This window comes from Protopterus annectens, chromosome 2.part1, assembly GCF_019279795.1.
Source record: "Protopterus annectens isolate FY-2018-M chromosome 2.part1, PAN1.0, whole genome shotgun sequence".
NCBI classification, from domain to species: Eukaryota; Metazoa; Chordata; order Ceratodontiformes; family Protopteridae; genus Protopterus; species Protopterus annectens.
This window is the reverse complement of record NC_056729.1, coordinates 1,958,433,235-1,958,452,205: the sequence shown is the minus strand read 5'-3', so window position 1 is coordinate 1,958,452,205 and position 18,971 is coordinate 1,958,433,235. Positions and strand designations below refer to the sequence as shown.

At 37.9% G+C, this 18,971-nt stretch overlaps 1 protein-coding gene across 3 annotated transcripts in view; it reads right to left on the bottom strand.

Annotated features, from left to right (window-relative positions):
* The window catches only part of DST (dystonin), a 4,096,730-nt gene that overhangs the window by 780,757 nt on the left and 3,297,002 nt on the right, over positions 1-18,971 (bottom strand). For all 3 annotated transcript variants that reach the window (XM_044063350.1, XM_044063347.1, XM_044063348.1), the window contains one exon: positions 4,712-4,882. In XM_044063350.1, the coding sequence (XP_043919285.1) occupies positions 4,712-4,882 (171 nt within the window). The remainder of the gene's footprint in view (positions 1-4,711; positions 4,883-18,971) is intronic.

Here is an 18,971-nt window from a genome sequence, read left to right as displayed (position 1 = left end):
GGAAACAAGTGGGATAAAAAGTTAATTGTTTTAGGGACAAAAAGTTAATTGTTTCACAGTCAAACATGGATAAATTAAAGTTAAACTTAAAATCTAATGATAAGACTGCAAATTCTGAATTGAAAGCCTTAAGTCATAAATATTTAGAAATATTACATCATAAAATCTCAATAAATATGGAAAAATTAAAATGACAATCGTATTCTATTAATCCCAAAAAATCTATATAGATTAGGTATTAGATCAAAAAGATTAAATATTATAAATCATACTAAAGAGTTTTTATGTTTATGTGGTATCCCCCAAAATCAAGAATAGCTTTTGACTGTCTTGTAAAGAGTTGGGAAGAGGGTGGTATTGGTTTTCTGAATACTGAATTATATGCAAAGTCTGCTATTACAAATATTGTAAGTCACTGGCTTAATTCTTTTTATACATCAAATTGGAAACTTCTACATGAAATCATATTAGTTTCAAATAATAAACTTGAAATACATATTAATTTATAATCTGGTCTCAATAGAATATCTGGGATCCTAATTTGTTTTGTATGAATACTATAAACAATTCTATTTCTACTCCTTTTTTAACTATATTATGACCATATTATAGAGAGTTATGCAAACTAATTATTTTGTTAAAGAACTGTTAATTCTAATTTTTCCTATAAGCTATACTAAGTGTTCTCTGGAATATTTGAAGTTAAGTAAAATTCTTGAGCTTCAGGTAAATGATTTAAAATGTTGGTATTAGTTTGTAGATGGTACTAAAATACATTCAAATGGTTACTTACTGGTGAGATATAATACTGGAAAAAATAGCTGGTTGAGCATACAAATCTTTAATGAATTTATTAATAATAAATTAAAAATACTGTTAAATATGAATACAAAATCCATCCCAAAATTTTGGGAATTTTTCTTTAATAGTAATAGTAATTTAACTACGGATAAATCTTTTACCTCAAAAATATATAGGATTTTTAAGAACCAACGTTAAAGTCTTTGATTTGTCGTATTGAAATTATTCAAAAAAAGTTAATGCAGAAGTTTTTTTTTTCAGATGCTAATAAAAATTATGCTTAAAATCTGTAGGGAATACCACTTCATCATTTTATTTGAGAACTTTTACCTGGAAGTACTTGCATACAATTGTTTGAACTTCCCATAAGATTGCTTTCATTTATAAAACTGAGAAAATAAAATGTTGGAGCTGCAATGAGATTCTGTATGCAAATTGGCTTCATATGTTTATAGAATGTAAAATGGTCATTCCATATTGGGAAGAGTTCAGAAACTTTGCTAAAGCATTGTGGTCAAACAACTGTACCGTTACTAATTCCTTGATTTTATTTAATGCCCCAATTCCAGATTCCATACCAAAAATACAAGTACCCCTCCTTTGGTCCATACTACTGCCAGAAAAATTATTACAATAAATTGGAAAAGTAAAAATATTCTCTCTTTCACTGACTTTTTCTTTTTTTTTTTTTTTTTTTTTTTTTTAGCAAGGACAGTATGTAGCAAAGGATTGCAAATTGTTTAAAGGAGAACATCTAATATCACACATCATTATTTATCATGGCAAAAACTCACAGATTTATTGGAAAAGTATTAATGGTTTTGCTTATTTTAAATTTTGTTATGGATCTTGTATATAGTTTTTTATCGTTATGTTTTGTTCAATGTTATATCTTGTTTTCATTCTGTTTTAAAACTTAATAAAAATATTTTTCAAAAAAAAAAAAAAAACAACTTTATTCACTTATTCATTTTCGGATACCCACTTTGTTATCAGGTTATCATGGGAGCCACAGCCTATGAAGGAAGGAAACAGAAGAAGAAGAAATTGAACTAGTTCTCAGGGAACACTCCACTATTGCATGCGCATGCAGCCACATTCATAGGCACATACGACACACACACACACACACACACACGCACACATGCCCTCATGCACGCACACTTATTAGCTCAACCGCAGAGCAGTTTAGAAGTTTGTCAACTGAACTTTTTTTGGCACATGGAAGAACTCACAGCCTCTAGTGAAAACCAAAGACAAAAGAGGTACAGAAAAAAAAATGGAAAATGTAGGACAATGAATGAACTGTTTGTGACAACACTATCTTACCTTGTACTCTGAGTCTGAGTGTGCTCTCTACATGTAAAGTTCAGTATCCATTGCCCAATTCAAATTCCCATAAAGAGTTCAAATTCTGTCCTATTGATCTTTCAAACCGTTTTTCTGGGGCTCTTCATCACTTGCATAATGCTGAAAATGCACCATTAACACTCTAGCTTATAAACACAACACAGTCACCTTCTACACCTCTAGAACAAGTCTACTTTGCTGCCTTACATGATAGCACCTAACCTCTCAGCAACAAAGTACTGTGGAATAGATATCATTCTTTTAAGGACACACAAACACACACACATGTACACCTGCGACCACTTTAGAACTGAGACTATTATCTCATGAAAAGCAGTCTCCTAACATAAACTCCAAAATAGCACATGATGTTCTTTGTTGTTATGGCTGTGTGATGACCCTTTACCTGTTTATGGCTGTACAGTTTGTTTCCATGATGGGGGCTACTTCATGTCTACAAACCTGAAGATCAGGGTTGGACTGCTACAATCCTCACTTAAATTTTTTGTCAGCCAAGCATTTAACCTTCTAGCATTTCAGCTCAGTTTACATTTCATCTGACGCAAGTCTTTACTATTGCAAAATTCCTGGTTGTACTGAAGAGAAACAGTACAATAAGAACTGAGGACAGCAAAGGGTTTAGAGATATATGCCATCTCTTGTTCCAGTGTTTATGCACCCATTAAACCACATTTAAACTTTATTAAACAAACTGAATTCATGAGGAATCCATATAAAGAGTAATTGGAAGCAGAAATACACAAGTACACAAGCATATTCTGAAATGTTCTAGATGCAGAGACAATAAATCCATGAAAGTATCCAGCGTACTTGCGCCAAGAAAATGCCTCATGTTCTTCAGAGAAGAACTGCACTTATACAAATTAAACAAGTTAACATGCTTACAAGAACACTTCCTTTCAGAAAAACACCCTGTGGCAATTAACATGACTGTAAGCCATAGGTACTATGACAATTTTGTCAGAAGTCCATTGTATGTAGGAAAGGACTCCTGATTCCTGAGTGTGCCCCTTACATGTGTTTCTGTAATGGCATCCTCCTGAAAATCCCATGAATGGTAGTAGGCATTTAGAGATATCCCAGCTGGACTGTGCCTATCAAGCACATGCCAATGCCCACTAAGAGCTAAATCACCCTAACAGCTAATAACCCAATGGTATGTGACAAATCTATGGGTGTTTCTAGATATAATTAATGGCTAATGACTGCTATAATGCCCTGCAGCCCACGAGGGCACTGCTGGCTAAGGGTTCCTATTACGCTGCCAAATCCTTGAAACTTTGAACCTGAGAACATCAAACTCAGATGTTCGAAGTTTCAAGAATTCGAACATAAAAAAATAAAAAACTGCAAACCCTAAAACCTACCTAACTGTTGCAAGATTTCCCTTTACCACACTGTAGTGCGATCTCAGAGTTGGTATATTTAAAAGAGCGGGGGTGTGGGGGGGTGCAGGGGTGTTTGCCCCTCTGCTTGCAATACTTAATTTTTGTTTCTAGGTTTTTTTTTACCGTTATCAACGTTCTGAAACTTTGAACATAAGGGTTCGACCTTATAGTGTTCGAAGTTTCAGAACTTCGATAATGTAATAGGAACCCGCTGGTTAATACCCATCAGCGAATAGGCTGATGGCTAGTAATAAATGAAAGACATATCTGGCCATTATGGGGATGCCTCCTACATTGTTTCATAAACCAGCAGCACAGGCAAGTCATTGTTTTACTATGGCTACTCCTATACAATAACACGGAGAAAGCCAACTGTGAGGAGATAAATATTCCTGATGACAGTGGTCTATAAAGCCAGGAATGAGATGAGATACTGAGTATCACTTAGAACATAACCTGTACCTGTACAAACAAGGTGCTAATAGCACCATGGGGTATGACTCTGTATCAGAAATGATTAATAAGATCACACGAGCATGGTGTGGTGTTTTTAATGGGGTATCCTGTTTACCAGCTATGGCAACAGACAAGCCTGCACTGGTACTGCATGGAATGCACAATGTAACCCTTCTCCTGTTCCCAGGTAAAATTCCCCCTTGGAACTGTCTGCCTCTGAAGAGCTATATCAGTCAGGACAGATGCAACATGGGCCGCTGAATCACAGGATACATACTATACACACTTCCCTCTCTTTTGATCTTATTCAAAATTCAAATTTAATTATATAAGTGAATATTTTCTTATATGACTTACATATCTGTTTCACAAAACTGTTTTCAAAGTGACCCAAAACTGATTATAAAACATACTGTGTCTGAGGAAAATCACAATTACACATCCAATGACATGAATTTTTTTTTTTTTTTTTTTTTTTTGTAAGAGGGCAGAAATGCATGTCAGGAAACAAAACTTACAATAGCATTTAATTTGCATTTAATAGTTTATAGAATTTCATGTTGCAAAAGTTAGCAATTATCTCAAACAGCACGGCTGCTTCAGCCCTTACTTTAGCAGTTCACAAAGAGCCCTGGCCACACAGGTCTTTGGAAAAGGTAGATGGAATTGCTGTGTTATTCTTTGTGAAATTTTACCTTTTGTTCTTGAATCTGAGCTTTTACAACTTTGAATTCTGCAGATGGCAACTTCTGATTGGATACAAGTTCTTCTGTGTCATTCAGCCAACTCTGGAGGGATTCCAGTGCATCCTGAAACTGGCCGCAGTGGAGGAGGGCTTCGTGTAGCTGTGCAGACCGTTCTGCAATCTGATGGAATAAGAAATAGATTTTTCACTTGAAGGAATGTTTCTCAAATGTGCACATTGACATAGCCATTTAACAATTTCTTTTTCAAGGAGTGCGTTTAGACCTTTCATGCAATAATCAAAGACTTAATTCAGTGAACTTTCCTTGTCCAACAGAATCAACATTAGATGAACCATGTATTGGTATAAAATATGTATTCTGTGTAGCATGCCAATGTTATGGTACTATTTTATATGTCTAATAGCAATATTTATAAAATAAAGTAAGGTCACATTTCATTGGTAAACTACTCCATCTCCTCGGGCCTCAACTCCCCAAACTCAATTCCCAGACAATTTTGGCATCTCCACTGAAGAGCAGTTGTTGGGGAATCATGGGCACTTAATGCCATTTCCCAGTATTTGCCCCCTTTTCCCTTATGCTGTGAATGTGGAGTTGCTTATGTTTCTTAGAAGTGGTGTAGGGGCATCCACATCGAAAGGTGCAGGGGAGTTGCCCCCTGTAAAAAAAACAATAAAAACAGTGGTTCAGGGGAGGTCTTTCAAGCAGTTCCAGTAAAAAACAAAAATTCCCCCTGCGCTGTGGTGAACTGTCTCAAACAGTAAACAGAAGCAAAAACAAAAATGATTTGTTTTGTTATTTTTATTGTTTGCCTATTAAAGAGAGGTTGAAATTTGGAATTTGCTTACTCGCGGACTCATCATTTTCCTAAAAGCCGATTTTGGTGACCATACTGTCTGTGTTTTTGCTTCTTTCAAGCAGTTGGGCTCAGGGAAAAAGCACTCCTGTGAATTGCCATTCATCCAGTTATAGTTCAAGCTTTCTTATTATATTATATGCATTCACTCAGAATGCCACTGCATTAAAGAAGTTAAGAAAGCGTAAGAATTTCTCAAGTTATCCTTCTGATAATCTTGATTTCCTGTCCTTGAATATCTTACTATATAAGTATTTTTATAAGCAGGACACTTAAGAGGCCTTGGAACTGACAGTTATATACTTGCCATGTAATATTTTTTTTTTTTGTAATTGTAAAAGATACATTTTTCATTCATCAGTCAGTGAACTCAGTAGCCCATATTGCCTTAGAGCTGCACATAAGGGAAGGACAGATTCTGAAAAAGGTCACACTTGATCTGCTTCAGGGTACCCCCCTGAAGAGCTCTTTGATGCCAATCACAAACCTGTGCCTATCTCAAACATGGCATGCTCGGTTCACTATCAAGACTGGCAAAAGTAGTCTGTAAAACGTAATATTATCTCTAGGCAGAGCGGGTTCTGATTGTCAAACTTCACTCCGTCCTCCAGCATCCTTAGGTTCAGACGGACTGCAGAAATATGGCAGGAAAGAAATAAAAAAATGAAATAAAGAAAGAAACAGAGTCTAAAAATTATTGGTAGCATGCACATTATAAAACCACAATGTACTTATTAAATCAGAGGTGTAAATTTCTGCCAACTCAACAGTTGTATAAATCTCAACTATGTTACTTCCCCATGTGTATCCTGTTTGATGTTGTATAGAGCTGTGTTTATTCTGCTTCCCATGCTTAACACACAGGCATCTGTATCCTGAAAAACTACTGAATTAATGTGGGTAGTTTATAGCATGCTGTATAAGGCATCAAACAGGATGCACATGAGAAAACAAAACTAAACAAAACAAGACAAATGAAACTGCACAGGCAAGATAACTTTTCTTTACACAATGGATTGTGAAATGGCTTCTGCAAGAAATAAATGTAATTCCAGCAACAATGTATAGGGAGGAAGTGCCAGGCTGGGCTTTAGACATGTTTCTAAGATTATTAATTCAGGCTTTAAAAAGCACATGCTTACTATCCACGCCTGAGTTTTAGGTGGGAGACTTTCAGCATAAAGTGATGGGATGTCAATCTTTAGGTAAGGAGGTGAATCACGTTAGTCATAGAGAGACTGGAAGTACAAACAGGCACTTAACCTCTAACACACAGTTAGGTTTCATAACAGTTTGGGTCAATATCTACTGCTTTCCAGCTAAAGATGTAGCTTAGAGCTTTGACAGCAGAAATGGCCACTCTGTCTACACCCCAAGTTGTTTCTCAAAATGGGAATGTGACATAAAGAATTAATAGAGAAATAAAAAGAGAGTCAAGAATGGGAAAGAAGACATGTTACTCTAGCTTCCTTGGTAAGACGCTGTCCATAGGAAATGTGGTTATTATTAAAGTAAAACAAGAGGAAAAATATAGATTATGGGAAACATTACGGCAGCAAAATACTCCCTAATGTAGGATTAGCAGAAAGGTGCAGAGAAGCTAAGTCCGTATGATGGGTAAAAGTGAATTCAGGGATAGGTTACAGACAGGAGAAAGAGGGAGCACAGGGCCACTAAACAAATGAAAGATGTGAGAGGTGAGAAAAAAACTAACAAAGGATTACCAACTGCAAAGAATACAACACTTTTTTTCAGCCTCACACAATAAACTTTACTGTACTCTGGTAAATACTACTGAAGTAAAAAGCAGTTTTAAGTTACATTATTGACTGTAAATATTAAGCTAAAGTGATAACATGCAGACATGCACGTATTCATTGATCTCATTGTAAACTGAAATTAAAACTGAATGACATAAAGCTGCCAAATGCTTAAATCAGTACATGAGCACAGACATAATTCCAACTAAGTAATATTGCAAAATACAATATTTCACATCATCTACAGTTCAAAGGCAGCTACAGATGAGCAAATCCTATCCTCAACATAAAAAAAAACAGAAATGGCAAATTTACAGGTAAGAAAAGTACAGTCATGATGCAATGCAGTATAGAAACACAAATAATATGAATCCATAAAGCTATATTGAAATAAGCCGCATACCATAGTTTTAAACCTACAGTGCAAAGGCAGCTGCATATGAATGAATGATAAGATGAAAATCCCATTAACTACAAAAAAGGGCACCTTACAGATAATTAGGAAAGGTCAATGCAATCTTAACTGTAAACATACTGTACACGTAACATGGATTTATGCAGCTATACTGAAATAATCCACAGGTGAATGGCAGTATTCAGACAGATCTTTTTAATACTTCAGTACTCAGACATTCATGTACAAAGCCGCAATTTTAAGCCATGGTCATAAGACAGCTGCCAAATTTAAAAGATGAAGTATATCAATAGGATAAAGTATATCACTAAATATTAACAAGTACCTATTCATACCATATACTTCCTTACGTCAATCAATTTCTCTCCCCAATGCTCTTTCTAAATATGCCATAGCCTGCTTATTTTTTCTTAGTTCAGATTTCAAGGCCTTTCTGTATTATTCAAACATACCTTTAATTTCTTATAAACTAGCTAAAATTTCTCTAAATATTAAATCATTGTCTTATAAATTGTATCCGTTCTTAACCAATGTTTTCACATTATATTTAATTTGGTATAATTAACTAAACTGTAGATGTTTTTGTATTATTTATGAAGACTGTAAAATTATGGTTCGTAGAATGTTTTTGTAATACTTTAGAGCTTTTCTCCCCAGGCCTCTATTGAAAATTGGTAGCTATCCAGATGGACTTTCCTTGTAATGATATGTTAATAAGTAAATAAATTAGGATAAGAACTCACATGCCTCTCTCTGTATTATTAGTAGTATTATTATTATTATTTGAAACTGGGACAGGCACACATTAAGATTACACCAAAAATGCTTTTGTGGCAGACTAAAGGAGACATAGGAAGAAGGGTAACTGTAAAGAAGAGGTCTAGATCATTTGGATGAACACTCATCTTTTTTGAAAGAGTTCCTTGAAAATAAGATACTTAATTTAAGATGAAAAAAAGAAATGGAAAGAAAATACAACTATACATTTGAAAACAGAAATAAACAGACTAGGCAGACAATCAGAAAACAAACAACAAGTGATAAAACTGTGCAGATACACGGCAGGCAACACTTCAAAGGTTCTTTAAAACAATTTTAATACAGGTAAGTGCTTTCACACTTTAACGTGCATCATCAGTGTGTTGCCTGCCGTGTATCTGCACAGTTTTATCACTTGTTGTTTGTTTTCTGATACTCTGGGATCTGTGCAGTACATTGCTGAGATGTTCCACTTCTGTTGCTGTTTTGTACTTCTTAAACTAGGCAGACAAATTAAATATAGTGTGAGACAACATCAGGAGAAACTTGAAGAAAATGTATATAAAGATATTAAGCATTATAGGAAACTATTTTATAGGCATTTAGTAGGAGTAAAGACATACAGTTTGATAAACTGTGTGGATTCTAACATTTATTCTTAAACATAACAGAGTACAGATATACTTAAAAAATCTTATGCAAAACAGTTTGGCTCTACAAAGGGGTGATAAATTGTCCTAGTACAATCCGGTAACTTCAGATACTGAAATTAAACTACATTACACTGAAAAAGAGCTACACAAACTGGACCAAAACAAATCACATGGAGGTGAGAAAATAAGTAATAAAGACCTGAGAACACTTCAGCATAAACTTACAGTACCATTTTATTTGTTATTCACTTGATCATTCAAATGTAAAGAGATTTCTCAAGATTGGAGACATGCACCTGTTAAACTCATTTTTGGGGCAAGGGAAATAAGAAAAAAATGATGGTTAAATAGACCCAAGCATTTACATTCGTATTGTTGAAAATTAATGGTGAAAGTTACTTTGGAAAAAGTGTTGTCAGAACTTGAAAGGTTGGGATTTAAAACCATATATCAGCATGCCCATTTTGAAAACAGATTCAAAACTGCATGTAATTTATATAGACTTTACTTTAGCTTCTGATAGGGTCATGCACAAAACACTGTTAAATAAATTGGAGCAACTAGGTATTAACAGGGAGTGTATATTACGTGATCAAAAATTCAGATGTTCGAACAAGTAATGATCGACCCCAACTTAGCGAAATGGCAGAATGTCAAACATGTAAACAGAAATCTCCGTAAGGGGAGATTTCCAATTACTGCAATGTAGTGCGGTCTTGGAGTTGGTATATTTAAGTAGCAGGGGGGTGTGTGGCTTGCCCCCCTGCATAAAGCAGTTTAATGGTTTGTTTGGGTTTTTGTTATTTTTTTCCGGCCGTTCGACATTTTGCCAGTTCGCTCAATTGGGGTCGATCAGCATGTGTTCGAACATCTGAATTTTTGATCACGTAATATAGACCCACTAACAGGTATAAACGTAATATTGATAAGATGGATAACTGCATGGCTTGCAAATAGGACACAGCAAGTGTCAAACAGCAATTGGGCAGGTGAAATTCTAAATTACAGTCAGGGTGTCCCCACAGGGCTCTGCCTTTGGCTCATACTTTTTTAGGCTGTATCTAGCTCTATATGTACTGATACATCTTTTACAGACAGGGCATGTCTAAAAAATGCTTAACTACATTGACAGTTTGGGCACAAACGAATAATACTCTGATAATTACATCAAAAACTAATCACAAGAGACTTGGGAGACAAAGACGGAAGAATGGATATTTACTGAAACTGGATTCATATAAGGATTTGGGTATAGGTTCATAGGTAGGTACTAGGCCTAGCCAAATGGTACCCTGGCTTTTGCCACCCAAGAAAATTATTTTCCTGTGCTCCTGTCAAGCAGAGCCACAGAAGTGATCCCCGGGGTGAATTTCCTATCTCCCATCCAGTCATCAAGATTTTTCTTGAAGAGTGCTAATGAGGAGCTTTGTTTGATATAGATAGGTAGTTTGTTCCAGAGTATGGGGAGTCTCTGGGACAGGAATCTATCCCTCCAGCATGTTCTGTTTATTGTGGTGACAAGGTTTAGGTCCGTAGAGCGTGTAGCTCGGAGGGATTGGGATTTCTTTAAGTGGAGCATGTCCAACAGCTCTGGGTTTGACATAGCTTTGTAGTTTAGGCAGAGATCGCCTCTGAGTAGGCAATATGTGACAGAGTAAAGCTGGAGTTTTTTGAGACGGTCTGCATAGGGCATTTGTTTGAGGCTGGTAATCCTCTTTGTGAGGTACTTCTGCGGGCTTTCCAGTTGTTCTAGATGTCTTGTGAGGTACATACCAAAAGGGGTGTTGTACTCTATAATGAGTCTAATGAGTGATGAGTAGAGGGGAACAATGACCTCTTTTTACCTGGATGAGAAACATTCTGTGATGAGGTGTGCCATGCAGAAGGATTTCCTAACTACTGTGGTGATGTGATTATCAAAGGGGAGACTACTGTCCACCTGTGTCCCAAGGTCTTATCATACTTTCGGTGTTAAGTAGACTGCCGCCTATGTGGTAGTTCATGGGTACAGAGTTTTTGCCAAAAGGGATGACAATGCACTTTTTAGGATTGAGCTTGAGGCCATGGCTTTGACACCAGGCATCTGTCTCAGTGAGGCCCTTTTGTAGGATGTCTACACCATTAGGAGTTTTGATTATGGCTCCTAGTTTGCAGTCATCTGTGAACTTTGTTAGCGAAAGACCTTCTGTGTTAGCCTGTACTTCAGAGAAGTAGACACCAAACAGGAGATGACCTAGGACTGAACCCTGTGGTACTCCACTTGTCACTGGTCTGAAGATGGATTTAGAGTCTGCTACTTTCACAGTGTGGGTTCTGTCAGTGAGCCAGCTGGCAACCCATCTTGTGACATAGGGATTTATACCTAGTTTAGTGAGTTTATCTATAATTCTAGAGTGGGGGATGGTGTTGAAAGCCTTGTCGAGATCTAGATAAGCTGTGTGAACCACCTTACCCTCATCTATGGCTTTGGTGACCACTTCAAAGAAGTCTATCAGGTTTAGGAGACATGATCTGCCTTTTACAAACCTGAACTGGGTGGAGTCCGGAGTTTGGAGATTACCAATGTCATTGTTTATAAGTTCCATGATGATACGTTCCATAGCCTTGCAGACTAGGCTTGTCAGGCTAATGGGGTGGTAGTTCCCGCAGTCCATGGTGGCTCCCCCTTTGTGGAGTGGGATAACCATTGCTGTGCAACATTCAGTGGGCACAAAGCCTGAGGTGAGGCTATGACTGAACATGGTACTTAGGTGGGGTGCCAGTTCGTTCTGTAGTTCATGTAGAACGCAGCCTGTGATGTTGTCAGGTCCCATGAATGCTGTGTTCTTGGCTTTGGAGAGTGTGTTTTTCACCTGTGCAGCCGTGATTACAGGAACTTTGCATTCTTCCAGTATAGAGATGGGCCCTTTAGGGGGTGAGAGGGGGGTAAAGTTAGCACTGAACCTATCTGCCAGGAAGTTGGCAATATCAGTTGGTTTTGTATATTTAGTGCCATTGTGCTGTAACTCAGAGCAGATCTGAGTGTTGCCATGAGATTCTTGACATAGCTATAGAATGCTTTGTGGTTGTCTTTAGAATCAGTGACAATTTTGTTTTTGTAACTAGCTTTGGAGGATTTTATGAGGGATCTCAGCATCTTACTGAGGCTGATCACGAAGTTCCTCCAATCATGGGATTTTACTCTTTTTTGCAACAGCTTCTTTCTTCTGTTGTAGAGTTTGTTTATGGCAGGGGACCACCAGATTGGCTTCCTTTTTTTGGAGGATAGCATCTTGGTTCTGTTAGAGATTGCATGATCCATGCACTCGTGTAAGTGCTTATAAAGTGCATTTGTATAGGATTTAGCAGTCATACCTCTACTGTCCATCAGCATGGATGTCGTGAGGTTTGCCACTTCTGTCTTAAGAAGCATGAAGTTGGCTTTGGAGAAAATTTTTATGGTGGTTTCCCTAATGGGGGGTGGAGGTGGGATGTGGATGTCTAGGGTGATTAGCTTGTGGTCAGATCTGACCAACGAGGAATTAACATCTGGTGTGGAACACCAGTTGCCCATGTTGGTAATGACCAGGTCTAGGATATTGCTGCCCTGGTGGGGGAGTGGATAAGTTGACCCAAGGTGTTGGAATTTATGAATTCCAGAAAACATTGAGCACAAGAGCTGGTACATGAGTAGTTTTCCCAGTTAATGGTGGGGTAGTTGAAATCACCCATTATTAGGGTGTTAGGTTGTACCCTAATATTTTCCAGTGTTCTTGTACCTAGAACCCTACACACCATAAGGGTAGTTCCAGTCTGAGATTTTCTGATCATAACAACCAATTGGTTAATGATAGGTTATGAAACTACTGGCTGTGTAAACAGATTTCTAAAGTGTAAGAACTCAGAAGTAATGAAATCATTCTAAGTTACATTACACCAAAATTTAGAGTATGGAATAATAACATGCAAACCGTACAAGAAAACTGGTATGAGTGAATTGGAAAGAGTATAATGAAAGTATGCCAACGGCATCCATGAATGTGAAGGTTTAAGTTATTAAGACAGCAGAGAATTGGAAGACACAGTGGTGCAGCGGTAGCATTGTCGCCTCACAGCAAGAGGTTCTCCGGTTCGATTCTCGTCTGGGGTGCCTTCTGTGAGGAGTCTGCATGTCCTCCCTGCATTTGTGTGGGTTTTCTCCAGGTGCTCCGCTTTCCTCCCACATTACAAAGACGTGCACCTGGAAGCCTTTCGCTCCAGGCCTCCGCTGAAAATTGGCTTCATTCCAAGTCGGACTTTCACAGTTAACAAATGTTAAATAAAACAAAAATAAAATAAAGACATACTAAAATATCTGAGTTTGTACACTCTCTATCTGAGTTTGTACACTCTCTATCTGAGTTTGTACACTCTCTATCTGAGTTTGTACACTCTCTCATACACATATCTAAGAAAGGACTTATTTGGGTATATAAGGTGCTTACAGACACTGGGAACGTTTGTGGTCATCAAAGAGCGGTAGATAATCATCAGACAATTACGTATGTACGTATGTATGCCATATATTGCATAAATGGGTGCTAGTCATCCAGTCAACTGAGTGTTAGCTCGACAGCTGCTAGTTAACTGTGTATGGTTGATTAGGGAGCTGATCGACAGGTGTCTGATACAGCACAAATCTAGGGGATGTGAAATTTCCCCTTATACCATATTGTGTGATCTCAGAACTAGTATATATTATTAGTAGGGGCTCCACTTCTGCAAAAAATTGTGTTTTATTTTGTTTCTAGAAAGTAAAAAACTGCATGCAACAAGACTGCTTCTCGAAGCATATTTATGATGTGTCAACTTCTGTGTTTTCAACCCTATGTGGTCAATATTTTTTTCAGTCAACTTTGGGTGTTTTCATTAATAACACATATAGATGTATACACACACACACACACACACACACACATATATATATATATATATATATATATATATATATATATATATATATATAAGCTTTAATTAAGTTGATTGTCTTTAATGTTGACATCTGCCTGTCTGTTTGGTCTGTCTTTCCCTCTGCAAAAACTTGCGTGTAAAGTTGCATACTGTGAGGTTATGTCACAGAGCATCTGCAAGGATGTGTCAATATTATTTTTTTGATTATTTTACCTCAACATTAAGGATGTCATCATTCAGTTGTTTCTTTTTTAAGTTCGGCCATATAGATAGACAGATACAAATATATGGATAGATAGAGGCTTACACGTTTATGTAACAAATATTACACATGGTTAGATGAAAACGGGGAAAACTTATAAGTTCATACATTCATGAATTAATTTTATTCCATATCCTATGAGAAAATGCCTACATTAAAAGCAAAGGGGACAGCCAATGTAAAGGCATGCACACAGCATCAGGATGCCAGCGATATCATATACCTGCTGTTACAGTGTGTTATCACTCAGCGGTATCGTTAACATGATCAAGATCTTTACTGAATAACTCATATCTATATTACAAGAGTAAAAAGTTGTGCAGCTTACAAGCTGTCGTGGCTCTATTAGTGTGGTTAATCTACAGCTTTCCCAGAGTTACACTAGCAAATCCTGCTATGTCTGTAGTCTGAGTGCTCAAACTATGTTCTGGGGGGCATTTTTGCTCAGTTGCCTGCCAAACATCAGACGTTCTCATGTTGTGTTTTTCTAGCCTGTAGTACTGTCCAGTAACACATTCAAGGTTTTGTGTGCAACTGGCATCAGCAAGGGTGTGTCAATCACTTCAGTGAATGACGTAAACCTCTCATGACAACCCTGACCCCACCTGAAGTCAACACTCCTATTGGGAGACAAGTCTCCAATAGGGAATTCATTCAGGGGAACATGAACCTTGGCACATGATTCTCCTGCACCCTCCCCATGAGGAGGGGAAAGCCATCAAAGCAGTGTCATTCCTCTCCTCCCTCATTCCATCTCCAAAAGGCACTTGAGGCAATAAATAAAAGAAACACACCACAAATGCCCCCCCAAAGAGAGCTAGGAATTCTCCTCAAGCAAAAAAACACCGAGCACTGCTGTAGCTGCCAATTTCTTTATTACTTCATCTGATACCTCGGCCTCACAGGCCTTCAAAGGAATAACTTAATACAATCCCAGTAGCCCTTATATATTCCATCTTCACATCAATTAACCTTTTATTTAATTGAATAATTAATTTATTTCCTTAAATAATGTTTAAAGCTTAAGGCTTAAAGATATACCCCCCCCCCGATACTATACACCATAAATACATTAATATAGGTAAAACCTTTTACTGGTGTAATAGTAAAATCAAACGACAATCAAAAATATTTTTTAAACTATTTCCTCTAAGATAAACAGTTTAACAACATTCTTATTGACCTTTATGAAAAGGGAAATGTAAATATGAGCATCAATGTCAATTTTAATTTTATGGTCCATGGGTCACATTAATATACATGGTAACCTATGCAACATGTTTTTCAAAAACATGATAGGAAAATTATATAAAAAAACTTGATTATCATTAGGCTACTTTACCTAATAATAGTATTACAGGGTTTATATGCTCACGGTTTAACATATAATGTGTTTGAAATTTAAACAGCCAAAGTATATGCATTAACAACATCCTGCAAATGTTTTATTTATATTTTTATTTATTTAAAATGATTTTCAGGGATTAATGTAGAAATGTGTTTCAAAACTTTGTATACCTTAACTGTCAAATATGAAGGAATTTTAACTTAATTGAAGTCATTATGACTTTTTAATGAACTGTTTTGGCGCCATTCAATATTTAAAAGAAGGGCGTTTTAGTTCATTAGTTTTTTCTGATGAAGTTGCTGTTAAACAGCAACGAAAACGTTTGTGGATTTAAAAATAAACTTACGTTCAGCACAATTTTATCGTGACTGCAAGGACTTTTTAGACTACCTGTTTGTTTTCTTTTTACTAGTCTTGGTTTCGTGTACTTGAGTTTTGGTTGGTTATGGCTTCTGGTAGTGTGTCAAGCCCAAGCAGTCCGAATCTTTTTAGCTCTAATGGACAGAGTGAACCTGCTGATATCCAATTGATACTGTCCAATCGCAACGCATTGACAGTTTGGTAATTCGTTTAGATATGGCTGATAAAAGAGAACTGGAAAGAACACCAGTGTGCCCTTTGACAACGAGTTCAACACTTGCTAATAGTCCGAATGGAGGGAGCCTTTCAACTATACCACCGGCTCAACCAGTTAGACAAATCCAACCTAACTTGCAGCCAGAAAGTGAAAGAGTAAGTAACGGCTTTACAGGAATGCCTACTACAAACAGGCTGTTAAACCAACGTAATTCTATACAAGAAATGACTACTGGAACACAGAACCCAGATCCGGCGCTTATTGGCGTTCCGTTAATGAACGAATGGATCAAGAATACTGAACATCAGGAACGACCGGCGACGAACACTGAGTTAATAAATGTAAGTCCACACTTAATAACTGAAAAACTGAAAATGCTTGATGTCAAGATGCTTAAATTAAAAAAACTTCAATCGGAAGTAGCATATTTTAAACAATGCCTGGAAGATAAAGTTATACCTAAGGGTCTCCGATGCAATCTCTTTCCTTCCGGCTTACTTCCTGACTCTGCATTTTATAAAGACTTGACCACCTTGTTTGACCAACAGGGAGTACAGTTACTACAACTAATGATTAAACATTACTCTTTGAACATTGACTCGATGATCATATATATATATATATATGCTGCAAAATCCTTTACTAATGCACTCTACGGGCACCTACAAGAATGCATGGATTGTGCTATCCCAAACAAAACCAAGAGTCACTCTTCCAAGAAAAGGAAACCAGTCTGGTGGACTCCTGCCATAAACAAGCTATACAATAGAAGGAGGAAACTAGTACAGAAAAGAGCAAAATCCAAGAAGGAAAGAAATCCCTGATCAGTATCAGCAAGAAACTACGATCCCTCATAAAATCATCCAAGGCGAGCTTCAAAAGAAAAATTGCCAAGGACTCCAAAGATAATCACAAGGCATTCTTTAGCTATGTCAAGAATCTAAGTGGCAATGCTCAGATCTGCTCGGAGTTAGTGCAGAATGGCACAAAATACACTGAACCGACCAAAATCACCAACATCCTGGCAGGCAGGTTCAGTGCAAACTTCACACCCCCCCCCCCGTCTCACCCCCAAAAGAGCCCATAACCATACCAGAAGAATGTAGAGTCCCTAAAATCACAGACACTCAGGTTAAAACAGCCCTCTCCAAAGCCAAAAGCACAGCATTAATGGGACTGGACGGTGTCCTAGGTTGCATCTTACACAAGCTCAAAGACAAACTAACTCCTCACTGAAACACACTGTTCAAACTCAGCCTCTCCACAGGCTAGAGTGGTGCACAGCAATGATTATTCCGCTCCACAAAAGCGGAGCCACAAAAGTCCCCAGGAACTATCACCCTATAAGCCTGACTAGCTTTGTCTGCAAGGCTATGGAGCACATCATCATGAAACTCATTAACAGAGACAATGGGAACCTCCAAACACTGGACCCTATCCAGTTCGGCTTTGTTAAGGGCAGATCATGCCTCCTAAACCTGGTGGACTTCTTTGAGACAGTTACTGAGGCTATAGACAAGGGAAAGGTGGTACACACAGCCTACCTAGACCTCGCAAAGGCCTTCGACACCATTCCCCATTCTGGTATTATAGACAAGCTCACCAGCCTGAACATAAACCCCTACATCACAGGATGGGTTGCCAACTGGCTCATGGACAGAACCCACATGGTGAGAGTTGTGGGAGCTAGGTCCGACTCTAAACCTGTTAAAAGTGGCATTCCCCAAGGTTCAGTCCTAGGACCCTTCCTGTTTGGCATATACTTCTCTGAGGTACAGGCAAGCACAGGAGGACTATGGCTGACCAAGTTCACAGACGACTGCAAACTAGGGGCTATAACTGACTCTCCATCTGACACATACATCCTCCAAAAGGGTCTCACTGAGATGGATACCTGGTGTCAAAATCATGGCCTCAAGCTAAATGCCAAAACATGCATAGTCATCCTCTTTGGAAAAAACAAAGTACCCACAAACTACCACATAGGTGGTAGTCCTCTAAATATGGAAGATGGAATAAAGGATCTGGGGACCCAAGTAGACAGTAATCTCACTTTTGATTATCACATTGCCAAAGTGGTTAGAAAAACCTTCTACATGGCCCACCTAAGCACAAAACGGTTCGCATCCGGATCAAAAGAGGTCATTGTGCCCCTCTACTCATCACTCATCAGACCCATCATAGAGTACAATGTCCCATTTTGGATGTACCTTACAAGATACCTGCAATGGCTGGAAAGACCACCGAAGTACCTCACCAAGAGGATCACTGGCCTCAAACAGTTGCCCTATGCAGCTCGACTGAAGAAACTCCAGCTGTACTCGGTTGCATACCGCCTACTGCCGGACATACAAGGCCATGTCCAACCCAGAATTGATGGACATGCTCTACTTAAAGAAAACCTTATCCCCTTGAGTCACACATTCTAGGGATCTAAACCTCACCACAACATTAAATAGGACGTGCTGGAGGGATAGATTCCTGTCCCAGAGACTTCCCATGTTTTGGAACAAGATTCCAATCTCCATTAGGCAGAGCTCCTTGCTAACATTCTTCGACAGAAACCTTGACAAGTGGATGGGAAACAGAAAGTTTACCCCGGGGATCATTTCAGTGGCTCTGCTGGACAGAGGCACAGGGAACTAAACTAAGGGGGCAGCAAAAGCCAACAAATTCCAGCTAGGCTTAT